This window comes from Mauremys reevesii, linkage group 4 (genome assembly GCF_016161935.1).
Source record: "Mauremys reevesii isolate NIE-2019 linkage group 4, ASM1616193v1, whole genome shotgun sequence".
Lineage (NCBI taxonomy): Eukaryota > Metazoa > Chordata > Testudines > Geoemydidae > Mauremys > Mauremys reevesii.
Window position 1 is genome coordinate 4,596,387 of NC_052626.1, and position 14,099 is coordinate 4,610,485.

The 14,099-nt window shown below is 44.5% G+C and overlaps 1 protein-coding gene across 11 annotated transcripts in view; it reads right to left on the reverse strand.

Annotated features, from left to right (window-relative positions):
• Nucleotides 1-920: 920 nt before the first annotated feature.
• Nucleotides 921-14,099, reverse strand: part of MDGA2 (MAM domain containing glycosylphosphatidylinositol anchor 2) — a 632,812-nt gene continuing 619,633 nt past the window's right edge. For 5 of the 11 annotated variants that reach the window (XM_039537889.1, XM_039537890.1, XM_039537888.1 and 2 more), the window contains exons 16-18: nt 9,138-9,243; nt 1,576-1,681; nt 922-1,303 (exon numbers count right to left, since the gene is read on the reverse strand). In XM_039537889.1, coding sequence (XP_039393823.1) covers nt 1,228-1,303; nt 1,576-1,681; nt 9,138-9,243 — 288 coding nt within the window. In that variant the 3' untranslated portion in view covers nt 922-1,227. Of the gene's footprint in view, nt 1,304-1,575; nt 1,682-6,118; nt 7,631-9,137; nt 9,244-14,099 lie in introns of those variants that run through there. The other 6 variants (XM_039537899.1, XM_039537895.1, XM_039537898.1 and 3 more) reach the window with 2 other exon arrangements.

Below are 14,099 nucleotides of genomic sequence, written 5' to 3' on the forward strand. Positions count from 1 at the left end.
GGCAATAAATGGCAGGTATATGCCCATTTTGGCCCCACACCAACCTGTGAGAGAGTACATCAACAGAAAGGGCTTCCTCTCTATGGTATTGCAGGCGCTGGTGGATCACCGAGGTCATTTCACTGACATCAACTTGGGGTGGTCAGGGAATGTGCATGACGCATGGCTCTTCAGGAACACTGGCCTGTACATAAAGCTGCATGCAGGCATCTTCTTTCCAGACCAGAAGATTCCAGCAGGGGATGTGGAAATGCCCATAGTGATCCTGGGAGACCCAGCCTACCCCTTAGTGCTGTGGCTCATGAAATCATACTCTGGAAACCTTGAGAGCAGCAAAGAGTGCTTCAAGAACTGGCTCAACAGATGCAGAATGACTGTAGAATGTGTGTTTGGCAGATTAAAGGGTCGCTGGAGCTGCCTTTTTGGCAGGTTAGACCTCAAAAAAGAAAATATTTCCATGGTCATAGCAGCCTGCTGTGCTGTCCATAACATTTGTGAAGCCAAGGTGGGGGAAAGTTTCCCCAGGGATGTGGTGTTGTGCTGGATCACCTGGCAGCTGATTTTGAGCAGTCAGACACTATTAGAGGGACTCATTGGGGGGCTATTTGAATCAGGGTCTCTCTGTAATGAATTGAGCCAGCCATTGTTAACTTGCAACAGAAATGCATACAAATTGGCAAATCAGCACATTTGCAGACTACAATTTACGGTCAGGCAGGAATCATTACAGGGGTCATTCAATGTGGCAACTGCCCTATGTAGGTCACAAATAAAGAATCACAGTCTTTGTGAGACTAAATTTTTATTAAACAGCAATACACAGATTAACGTTTCTTACGAGGGACATGGCAGTGAGCAGCACTCTCTGAAGTGAGGACCTCACAGCTGTAAGTCCAGCTGTTGTTATATGGCCCCGGGGAGGAGTGCAAGGGGCACTGCAATGGGTCAGGATTGTGTTTGGGGAGGGCAAGGAAGGCAAAGCAGTAGGGGCTGCAGGGGGAGTCGAGCACGCATGAGTTCCACCAGCAGTGCAATCAGGGACCTCAGCATCGCTGCTTGGTCCTCCATGAGCTTTATCATCTGGTTCTGACCCTCTATCATGTGCTCCTGGCCATGTCTCCTCTCCTAGCTAGCCATTTCTAGCTTTTCATTTATTCTCTCTCTCCACATTCTGTGCTCGCTGTGGGCCTGATCTGACGATGCAGCACTTCGCGAAACGTGCCTTCCTTACGCCTCCTCGTTCATCTCCTTATCTGACGGAGGCGCTTTGCTCGGTTGCTGGAGCTGGCCCTCCGGGGCACATCTGCAGAAGCAAAAGAAACAATCCACAGAGTCAGTATTGTGTGTGCACTCACAGTCTTGAATCATAAAAGTTACATACACCTTTCTCACTTTCCCGTGGCAAGCACGCAGCATGGCCAGAGCACTAAACATGGCGAGTTTGGGCTGGGGGGCAGGAGAGCTGTGCAGGAAGGGACAAAGGGTCTGGGTGGTTTCAGAAGGGGATCAGTACAAGCGCCTAGGGACACTATTCTGAATACTGACACCATTTTCCACAGGCAGAGGTGATCGAACCTAATATCTCCAGGGTGCATCTCCTGCGTGCATGCGGCTTCAGACCCGGTCCATATGCTGCTTCGGTTCCTCCAGAAGTAATTGCCAATTGGGGTGGCAAAGTTTCCTACAATGGGGGAAGAAACAAAGCAGCTCTACCAAGGAACCTTCGGCAGAGGAATTGCAGAGTATCTGCAGGAAAGTTTCCCAGAGATCTCAATGGAGGATTCCCAGGAGAGCTTGGTGTGCATGAACAAACTTTTCTGCAGGGCCCCCTACTGCATAGGTGCACAAGGGAATGCAAAGTAGATTCAAACAATATCTAGTGTTGTTAAGTTCAATCCCTTCTCCCACATACACCATGTAACAAAATAAAGGACACCTCTACTTCATATAACCGTACAGTATCAAAGCAGAGAGTGGTTAGACCCCGCTGGAATCAAAAAGAGGCCCTGGTTCAGCATGCCACCCAGCGAGAACGTCGCCTGTCTCACATCCTCCTTCAACTTGTCCACCACTTCACCCTTGGGACTGACTCTGCTGGCCACTGCCTCCAGGCCCCCTGAAGTACCCACGGGGCTCTTCGGGTTGGAGGTGGGGTCGCCGCCAAGGATGTCATGAAGCTCCTTGTAGAAGCAGCATGGTTTTGGTGCCGCACCAGAGCGACAGTTGGCCTCCCTTGCCTTCTGGTACGCCGGACTCAGCTCCTTGACATAGCACGGCACTGCTGCCTGCCCAGTTTGTGCCCCTTCACATCCATGCCATGAGCAATCTGCTCGTAGGTGTGAAAGTTCCTACAGCTGGATTGGAACTGCAACTGCACAGACCCAACAGATCCAGGAACTTCTGTGTACTTCAGGTGGGGGCGCATTTCCCGCAGAACACTCACAGTTAGCTGGGAAGGTGTGATGTGAGCTGTTCATGCTGAGCAAACAGAAAGTGGAATTTCAAAAATTCCCAGGGCTTTAAAGGGGGAGGGGTGCATGCCTGTGTACCTGGCTGCAGGGAAGCAGAGTTGAAACTGATTACCAGAGTGGTCATGATGGGCATTGTGGGAAATCTCCTGGAGGCCACTTAGGGCAACATAAGCAAGAGCAGGGTCTACACTGACAGTGCGTCACTTTAACTTTGTCGCCAAACGCTCTATGCTGCTCATCGAGGTGGTTTTATGACGTTGGTGCAGCATGAGAGTTAAACCAGCAGGAGGAGCATTTTTGTGTGTACATCGCCACGGTTTCATCAGCAAACCCTGACGTGGCCTTAAAGGGAGGAATGAGGCAGTGCTTTAGCTGATAGGTGGTATTTAAAAAGTATGGGGTCTTGATTCCCCAACTCTGTTACAAATCAAATGGACTCATTGGAGGAAGGCTGTTGAAACAAAGTGGTGACAGAAGCCATCGAGTTGAGAGAGGGTACACCGAAGGCTGTAAGAAGCCCCATTGTGCATGAGGCCGTTAACGGCATGAGGACTTTCAGCTGCAGTTTAACTTACATCCAGCTGACCAAGCAGTTCTTCTTCCAAGGTCTCTAATGGACATTTCAGGAGAGAGATTTCTGGGCTTGAGCATTATTGTGGATTTCACATTTATACACATTTGAAGATTGTTCTGAAAAAGGCTTGGCTGATATAAAGTGGGTTGAGTGCAAAGAACCTATCCTCTACTCGTAGGGTAGCTAAATTTGCTATTTTTCTCCAACTACACACAGCCTCTTTGAGAGACTTGAATGAGGAGCCGTTCCCTGCCTTTAGAGTCTAATTAATGGAGCTGGCTTGAGTCAATGTTGTAGGTAGCGAGATGCAGTGTATTTGCAATGTATTCTGCAGTAATTTGTCCCTACTTAGCCTATGTTCTTTTGTTTTCCCATGAGAAACGAGGGTGTCCCTGGATAAGGCTGGCTGCAGGGGAAGAGCTGGGCTGGTATAGTGAGATCAAAGAACTTGGCTATATTATTTAGGATTTCATGTGCAAACTACACATTTAGAAAAGATGTGGGTTACAGTGCCATTGCTGGGTATAAAAGGAGATAGAGAATGGCAAATGCTAAGGTAACACCCCAGCTCTCTCAGATCCTGCTGGCATATTTACAAGACATGGGATGAAAAGGCTGCTGAATGTTTAATGTAGAGTCCACTTACCTGTGACTCTGAGAAGGCTCAGTTGGGACACGCTCTTGTAGCCACTCTACACCCATCATTCTCGCTGAAGTCAAGGGGATTTAATTATCCAAACTTTGCTCTCCCCCCCATTTTTCTTTAATAGAAACATTACATATGAACTGACATTTTTGCAAAGTTGACATCTGAACAATTCATTTTCATGACTAATTTAAAAATACACCAGAAACAGGATTAGATGGCTCAGGGAATTGGGTAACCACATATAACACCTTTCACTGCTCAGACCCCACTTCAGACACATCCTGCGTCTGCACAATAACCCAAAGTCTTTGCCACCTCATTGGTTTTCCAGTGGCTTACTAGAAAGACAAATACAAGTCCAGTCTATTCTCGAGCAAATAATGAACAAGAAGATCCGCACTAACTGGTGCTCTCTTTTACACCCAGTCAAGGAGCAAGGTTTGAAAATGAGCATGGAAAATAACCTATCCTCTCACCCCAAGAGTTGACCTCTGCAGGTCAAAGCTAAGACGGAGGGGTAGGGTAGTGTGTGGAAGGTGACTTACTCTGTGTTTACACTGCACTGGAACTACCAAAAGGACTTTCATCTCTGGAGCCGTTAAACCCGAACTTTAATAAACATTCAATTCATTTTAAAATTGAAAAAAAAAGATACTCAGACTAATTCTGGCATGTGCAAATCTGTTTGTATTTTGGTTTACAATCCCCCAAAAGAAAAAAACCCTCATTTTTCGCAAACTATCTTGATCAAAACCATTTGAATGTGAGTGGGCATTTCAAGAGCCTCTCCAAATTCTCTCTCTGCATTATTCTCACTACTTATGACAGCCAACGTCACGGACTGCTGCTGTCCACACAACACCAACAAGGAATCTGGTGGATTTTTTGTGGATACAGACTAACACAGAGTTTTTGTGGATACAGACTAACACAGCTACCCCGATACTTCATACAACACCGTGACTGTTTAGTACGATGCCACGGAACCGCTTCCGGGATGCTTCTGCGTCCCTGTGCTGAAGAACAGGCCTTCAGATTTCAGTCCTAGGTTGGTCTGGTTTTAGCAGTCATGAATTAGAGGAAAAGTAGCAAGCATAAAGGGAATGGTGCATGTTTTACTTTTAAAGGGGCACAGCCAATCTACACAGAGCAAAATGGTCTGGATTTTATAAAACAAAACAGCAACAGAATTGACAGCAATCTACTGTGAAGGATAAACCAGAAAACAGCATGCCAGATCCTCAGCTGATATGAATCTGGATAGCTCCCTTTGTACTAGCTGAGATACCAGCCCAGCCTCAGGTCCCTCTGCTGGCAGTCTTCAGGGACAGTCATGGGAAGGGTTTCCGACCTCTCTGATGAGAGGACCACTGAAGCTGGTGCTCAGACTGAAAAATGACCAAATGTGTTGTACTGCTTTCACGATGGCAGCTGACATACCGTACCTAAACATTAATGATGGGGGACCTGCAAAAGGTTCAGATGGGCTTGAAATAATGTTTCTGGAAATGTTGGAAATCTTGCAAGGCAGGCTCTCTCCAAAGACAGCCAAGCCAAAAATATGGGGCGAAAAATCTTCTCCGGTGATGTGTCACTACTTTGACGTTATCAGAACTGCTCTGAACCTCAAAATATACCAAGTGCAAGTTCTTATGGTTCTCCCATCCTTAATTAATGCTGATGCTTGCTAGCTGGAAGTGCCTTTTATTGAAAAGCATATAAGGCCCCAACCTCACAGTCAATCCATGCTCAGAGCTCCCACTTGACTTCCAAGTGGACTCCAGTTAGGGCACTCCCATACGACCAGCGTTTTACAAACAAGTGAAATCGCTTACAAATAGATAGTTGGCAGTGCCCTTGGGAAAATCTCTGTCCCTGAACGTCATGTAGTATTATGGATTCAGACAATGACAGATTACGACACAAGAAAGCGACTCTCGGTTACGCCCTTTTCGTGAATAAGTGCACAGAGCGCAACAAACACGCGAACCACTTAGAATACCTTACCTGGAAAGAGGCTTTATTGAACATAGCTGTAAAATTGTCTCTTCAGTTGAATTACTGAATTTGCACAAACATTTTTCTACAGAATAAAAAAAAAAATCAAGCCTTGTAATTGTTTTACTGCATCTTGTTGTGCTTTTTATATTAATATTTGCAAATGTTATATTTTGTGGTTGTTGTTTTTAATATTTGTAACCCAATTACTTGCATATCAGTTTTTTTAATCCTAGGGTGTTGAACATATAATAAAATAATCATCATCATCTTTAGACAAAAGTCTTTTTTAAATGAAGTTAAAAGCTGAGATAATTTAAGGAAAAAGGTTTTCAAATTTTCATAACCCACTGTATAAGGGAAATTTACAATGCATTGGAAAACTGGCCGGTTAAAGGTATGGTAGGTACTCAGGTAGCTCAAAATCATTTTTACAGGTTTTTTTTTTTTTTTGTAAAAGTGTCTTTTTTAATTATGCTAAAATAATAAAATAATATTTCACAATCTGCACAGAGTCTGACTAACGGGCAGAGGCATTATACCATCCGTGTTTTGAATAAAGCCAGATTTGCAGGCCCCCTTTGCGTTGGTGGCCCCCTTTTTGTGTTATTTTGTATGCACTGCAATCGCACACACACACCTTCTCGTCTCTCTAAAGCTCGGGCCAATTTCTTTTCAAATGGAGGTTAGAGTAAGAAAATCCCTTTTGTGTTTTACCACCTGCTGCGCTAAGTACATCTTAACAACCTTTTTCTCTGGTTGACCCACTTGATCATCTGGAAAAAAAAAAGTGCTGCTCCCATCTCCAGGACCAATGGAAGCTATTTTCTAATGGATAATAAGCTGAAAGGCCATGGCTGTCTGGAACATCTCGTCTGAAAGGGTCTTACGCAGCAACTTAGGTCCATCCTTCTCCAGAAGCGGCTCTGTTTCCTTGCCTGCTGTTTGCACACTTAGGCTCTGTGGTTTGTTTAGAAAATAGTTTGCACAAACCACATTTTTAGCAGTGCAAGCTTCTGTGTTGATTTTGTTTGTTTGTTTTTTAATCAGGCTTGTTTCATTGAAGGCACTTGGTTTCCATGGCAATTTATAAAAGACGGTGGTTTGGTTTCTTCACTTCATTAGAACAGATGACTTAGTTGGGGAGGAAAGGTGTTGAAGTGGCTGCAAGCAAACTCGGATAAGCCTGTGTCATATGTAAGCCCAGGTTACACACCCTGGACAGTAATGCATGCAAAAGGAGACAGCATACAGTTATCTAGCATAGCCATGAGAAAATGAAACAGAAATGTCTTAAACATCTTTGATCGAGGGTTATTCTCTAGGGGAGGTGACACCCCAAGGTGAAAGGGCCTACATTTATTTAATTCTAGACTAAAAACCTTCTTGAAGGGAAAATAAACGCCAGCTCTTCAGATACCCTGTTTACAGTGAGGTGTTGTTTCTCTCTCTCTCTCTTTTTTGGCCGGCCATTAGGTTTCCATGGTAACAAGCAAACTATTCATTTGAAACAAAACCAGCCATGACTTTGTGCTTTGACAAGGATTTCTATAGGTCTTTTTTTCAGAGTTCAACCAGATGATGCCGTATTTCTTATAGACCACAAAAGCACCTGAAGGTCTCTTTTACGCCAGATCGCTTTTCATATGTGGCTCAGAGTCAGTTACGCTCCCATGATGCCTTTTATCCCCAGTGCTTTTTTTTTTTAAATTTTTATTTATTTATTTTAATGTTTTGAGTCAGTCAGTGGAGGAATCTTTGGTAGTTTGTTTTTAAATGTCCATTTTACAAAGACTCTTTCTTCATGCCAATGCCTGGTGAATCTTTCATAGCCTCTGCCAGGATAAGGTCACCTTTGATGACTTAAGACAGACATGACGAGGATCACTGGAAAAAGCCATATATGTGCTAATGTCCCAACAGCACCTGCTCGTAAATCTACAGAGTGGGGCAGAAAAAAAGTAGAATTAACAAGCAGACAATCAAGAGTTTACCACGTAAGGGTAAATGGCAGACTGACACTGCACAGATTGAAAGATCCCGTATGGAAATGCAGAGGCTGGGGGACAGGATAACTCAGGGGTGCCGGCACCACCTTCCTGTCTCCCCCCCCCCAACTTTTAAAAGTGCGAGGGCCATGCCTGGCTGCTTTTTAACATGGGCATAGTTTGAGAGGAAGGAGGCCACGTTGCCTTGGGCAGATGCAGAGTGGTGCCCGTGGGACTGCGCTTCACAACGGAGGAGGTAAGCGGCTCCCCCGCTGCAAACTCTAGCCCCTGCTGATGCTGCCAGCCTCTTCCCGGTGCTGGCCAACAGACCAGGTCCCTCTCAGTAGCCCCGCCCCTGCCCTGCCTCTTCCCCCCAAGGCCACGCCCCCTGGCCAGGCTCCCTACTTCCACCAAGGTTCCCGCACTGTGGGATAAACTGGACGATATTTATTGATAAATAAGGGGACCAAGGTCAATCCTGGGGACTGAATAAGGCAGAGGTCTTGTGAGAAAAATAGTAAGTGATCATATCATTAAAGACTTTATCATAAAACCTGTGCACAAAGTGTCTGTGTGTGGGGGGTGAATTAAGGTTTCATAGGCAACCTACATTTGGGAATTTCCTAACTTTTGAGTGTTTGGCTTTGCAACCTTAAAATTCTTTTAGCATAGATGTGTGCCTGCAATAGCTATCTATCCATCCCCATACACCCAGTGCGTTCTCTCTCTCTCTCTCTCTCTCCCAATAGCTATCTATCTAGCCAACCATCCATCCCCATACACCCAGCGCGCTCTCTCTCTCCTTCCCTCTCTTTATTCAGTCAGATTTATAAGTAGGGTAATGGAGATTTTTATATATAATAATAAAATAAATAAATACATACGCACGCGCACGCGCACACACACACATATATCATGTTTATTAATTGTAAAAGAAAAGGAGATCTATACACTTGTAAAATTAAGTATGTTATTAATATCCAAATGTCTATTGTCCAGGGGACAGATTCTGATATCCTGACTTCAGTACAGTTGTACCTTACTCCACAAACAGTTCCACTGACTTCGAGAAGACCTATAGAGTAAGGCACAGAGCAATGGCTCTATATGAGGAGAACTAGTATTCCTTTAATATAGACCAGTGCCATTATATACATACATATATGCCCTCTAGCTACACAGCACAGTGCAATTTCATGGTTCCGGCCTGCCTGACTCCCATTTGGTTTTCCTTCTCTTTGCTGCCATTACATTTTTTAAAAAATGTCATGCATTTCATATTTGACTAGAGATATTTTGGCTCCAGATTTTGGTTCCAAAGAAATCTTTAAACATCTCCATCTTAACTGGGTAACGTTTTGTTTTGTTTTCTGCAGCACAGGGTCTGGTTCAGAACATGGCTCACAGTTACAGTGATGGGGCGCGGTATAAGTATCTAGACAGCTCATCACACTTACTGTTGGCTGGCTGGTCTGCTTTCATACACTCTCCTTCCACAATTGATACATCATCAATAGCAATATCACCTTCTATGCCAGGACCTCGGATCCCTTCAAAAATGAGCTGCAAAAAAATAAATATGATACAATTAACAATACAGGGAATTCATGACACAGAGGAAATATTCAACTCTATTCATGGACACAAATTAATGTGGTATTAAAGAGCTGTAGTTAATTACTCTCTGTGTGCCTTCAATAATGTACGTACACCTGTTGTGCTAGCAGGTCAGCATCCCAGTAAAGGAGAAATCATTAGTGCAGAGTCTGGGCATACGTGAACTGTAACTTGCTTTGTTTTCAAGTATACACCAGGCCTGGAACAGCCTGCAGGGATATCCTGTCTCCTAGGAGTCTCAGCCCAACACCAGTGACTAGTTCCAGGGAGCAACTCTATCCCCCCACAAAACAAACAAACAAAAGTCAGCAACAGCCAGTGGCAGCACAGCATGTCATCCCAAGACTGGACATTTGCTCGTCTGCTGCATGGCACCTGCGTCCCTCAAGGGGAGGCACTATAGAAATAAAGGTATGATGATAGTCTGGCACCATAGAGTAAAGGCATTTCAGATAATGTGCCATGAAAAAAGGGAGGCGTTAGCTAGCTATACAACAGGCTTAAACCCGAGTTTGCCCTCTGTGGGAGGTCTCTTGGCATTAAAACTTATTATTGCACTTGACCACGTTCCGGGGAAGACATGAGGGTGTGTCAATTAGACAGAGTCCAAAGACGCTCCTGGGTAAGATGAGATCAGTGGTTCTGCACTTTACCCAACTGGTTCCACCCATTACATTTCCATATGGCGACACCCATCTCATCTAGCTGGGATCAAGCCGGGATCCCCTTGCTACTCAGCAATATGGAAAGGACAGGGTGGTCTTAACCCCCTCGCACCTGTTTGCAACCTACCCCTGGTGGCCATTACCCCCAGTCTGAGAGAACCTGTGGAACAGACTGGTGTTGTATTCGGTCCTTCCTATTGGGAGGTTCCAGAGAGTCACATGGACACTCATTCACCCACTCTCTCTTTCATTTGGGGTTCTGCCAGATTCCATGGCTCTCTCACTGAGACAAGCTTGAGAAAATATTCATTGCAAGTCACTGGAGGACATGACTGATATTATGTCAGCACCACTGCTTATTGGGGTATATGTCCGTCATGTTTTTCCCAGGTTCATACACTGGAGGGGCCTGGCTGGATACTGGTCTCTCAGGAAGCACCAGGTGTCAACAGCACTTCCCGTTATTGCTTTGGTGAAGGAAATGAGCAGATCCTAGCTCAAAGATGAATCGCGAGAGGCTATTCCCATCCTTGTGATGATTAGCAGATCTCCAGTGTAGATGTTACCCCTTGTTTTCAGGGCAACTTGAGAAAAAAAATCAGACTTGGTCTAGTGTGTTCTCAGAATATGGTAAGCTCCAACCAAGAAAAGTATGTGACTGAGGAAAAAGAGCAACATTGTGAGACCATTAGAGGCAGAAATCTGTATTACTTCAGCTGGAGAGGAAAACTATCCCAGTTTGGAGATGTCTGCCCTGTAGCAAGGTAGTTACTCATATTTGCCATAATACCAGTTATTAATGATGGATTACTACGGTACTGTAGAACCATGAGAAAATGTATTCAATAGCAAACTTCAAAGTCTTTCTGTAGAGGTGATGGGAATTATGCAACACCTATTTTGCAAGCAATTGAATTCACACAGCTATCCTTTTGAAATGCTTTCAGTTGACAGAGATGACAAGTTTTAAACTTTCATCTACTACAACATATGCATGAAATTCAAAGATCATCAGACCGTGGCACTGATCCAGAAATTAACTCTTGGGGGTAGAGTCAATTGGCAGACGTTTAATGCTATGTGGAGTAATACAGTGCATTTAGTAATAATCTAGTTACAGTGCAGATGTATAGAGAACACTTAGCCGGATGCTGCTGCCATTGATTTCAGCAGCAGTTTTACCAGTGATTTATTGGGGCACAGGATTGAGTTCTTTTGGCAGGTTCCAACTTTTCTTTGCTAATTAATACAGTTCAGTCAGTGTTATGCAATGAGAATGAGCAGCTTTCATTACAACTGTCCAGCAAGTCCTCAGTTCCCAGTGAAACAGCGCACGGCTCAGCACCATGCCTGGATGGGCACAACCATAGAAATAATAGTCAAGCACTGCGATGTGCCAAAATACCAGATCACAAGACATGATGCTGGGCAGAAGCAGCTTTTACTTTCTTTATTAGACTTGATTGTGGGACTCACGCCCTCAGCAGTAGACACGTGTGCTACTTTCATTAAGCCAAATTTACTCTCTAGGCTATTGACACTACAGCGGTAAAGTGGCAGGGCTTGGGGATGTTTTTCAAAGCTGACTCGTGCGCCTTAAGTCACACGGCAAGTTCTGTACACGCAATGCTAAATAAACTTGAAAGCAGCACATTTGTAGTGGATGGCTCCATCGTTATTTTACTGAAGTGTGATATTGTAGGTTAATTACTGTAACAAGGCAGGCATTAGTGTAACCAGGAGCAGTAATTGGGAAAACAGCAAGCTTTTCCATTTTTAGCCCACTGTCTGAAAACAGTGTTTCCAGTAATTACCCTCTCATCACATTTCCCCCACTCTAACACCGATACTGGAATGTATTCAGCTTGAAAGGAAAATATCTTTCTCCTCTTTTCTCCCTCTCTTGGCAGACTGTACAGAACCTATCAACCGGATTTAAAATCAAATCTCTCCCGGTTAGGACAAGCACTGCTTCAAGACACCAAGAACTCTATAAACAAACATACAATAGGTTGCATTTAATTAAAATCTGCTTTTGGCAAGAAGCTGCATAGGTTTCAAAGATGGCTCCCTATTAGCCAGGCTGGCCACTGGCTCAAAACAAATCATGGCAGGAGAGTATTGGCAATGCATGAAGCACAGTCTAGTGTGCAGCTCATAGTTACTTGCAGGATGTGCCAGAGGATCACAATCCCCTACCAGTCTCTAGCAAAAGCTATTATCTGTACCCATGTAATTTTACACAGCTCTTGTTAGAAATGCTGCATTTAGCAGAAGAATAGCAGGGCTTACAAATATACTGAAGGCCACTTTACTCTCTTGACAAGTAAAATGGAAACTATTTCTTATGTTGTCCCATCGATCCAGGGAGTCTCAAAGGGAATTTAGCTTTTAGTTGCTTTTTCCAGTAGATGCCAGGCTGAGCGTACTTCCCTGGAGAGACTCCTCAATAGAAGTAGAAACAAGCCCAATCAAAATCCCAAGTCTGAACGCCCCCAAACTTGGCAAAGATTTCAACCTGGATCTAAATGTTGATGTTCAGACCACCTCTAATTGGAAGAAATGATGCAGTGGGCCCCATCTTGTATCCTTAGGGCCAGTCGACACTGGCAATGTTAAAGTGCTGGCCGTGGCAGCGCTTTAACATGGCTTGTGAAGGTGCGGCAGAGTGCTGGGGGAGCTCTCCCAATGCTCTAAAAACCCCTCCTGCACCAGGGGCATAGCTACCAGTGCTGGGGCACTGTCTACACTGACCTTTACAGTGCTGTAACTTGCAGTGCTCAGGAGGGTGTTTTTTCATACCCGAGTGAGAAAGTTGCAGCGCTGTAAAGTGCCAGTGTAGACAAGCCCTAAGTCTTCTTGAGGCCTTTTTTTATTCCCAAAGCCCAAGTAACAATTGTAGCCAGCTTTGGAGTTTATTGCCAACATTTCATTTGGGTCTAAGATGATGATGTTCTCAGCCTGTTTCTAGTAGCTGAAAGTCAAAATAATGAAAAAAGGGATCATCTCATATAGACTCTCACAGACTCATAGACATTAAGGTCAGAAAGGACCATTATGATCTTCTAGTCTGACCTCCTGCACAATGCAGGCTACAGAATCTCACCCACCCACTCCTGTAACAAACCTCTGACCTATGTCTGAGCTGCTGAAGTCTTCAAATCGTGGTTTAAAGACTTCAAGGTGCAGAGAATCCTCCAGCAAGTGACCTGTGCCCGACGCTGCAGAGGAAGGTGAAAAAAACCCAGGGCTTCTGTCAATCTGCCCTGACGGAAAATTCCTTCCCGAACCCAAATATGGCCATCAGCTAAACCCTGAGCAAGACTCACCAGCCAGACACCCAGGAAAGAATTCTCTGTAGTAACTCAGATCCCACCCCATCTAACATCCCATCACAAGCCATTGGGCATATTTACCGCTAGTAGTCAAAGATCAATTAATTGCCAAAATTAGGCTATCCCATCATACCATCCCCTCCATAAACTTCTCAAGCTTAGTCTTGAAGCCAGATATGTCTTTTGCCCCCACTACTCCCCTTGGGAGGCTGTTCCAGAACTTCACTCCTCTGATGGTTAGAAACCTTCATCTAATTTCAAATCTGCACTTGTGATGGTGCAGCCGAGGATAATGGGGCCCTGACCTTGTCTGGCATCCTTGTCGGGGGCTAAGTAGAGAGGACATGGACTGATGGGAATGAAAACTATGCCACATCCATAACCCCAGAGATGGCCCATCCGTTCTAGCTGAGGCACATGACATGCAGCTTAACTGCTTGCCTTGGGCAACCCCTGTGCTGTACCTGTTCTGTGGAGAAACAAAGCATTTAATTCCCCAGAGCAGCCTGTTCATCTTTCACAGTCTGTCAGTCTGTTCCAGGCACTAAAATTCATGTTATTTGTGTGCACGCGCAGGCTATTTGTTTATTTATTGACAGATCCATCCTTTAGTGTAAAATATCCATTTGTTTCTGAAGAATTAAATGAATCATGCTCATTATTCTGGACTAAATCACAACAGGTTTCAGAGTAGCAGCCATGTTAGTCTGCATCTGCAAAAAGAACAGGAGTACTTGTGGCACCTTAGAGACTAACAAATTTATTTCAGCATGAGCTGTAGCTCACGAAAGCTCATGCTGAA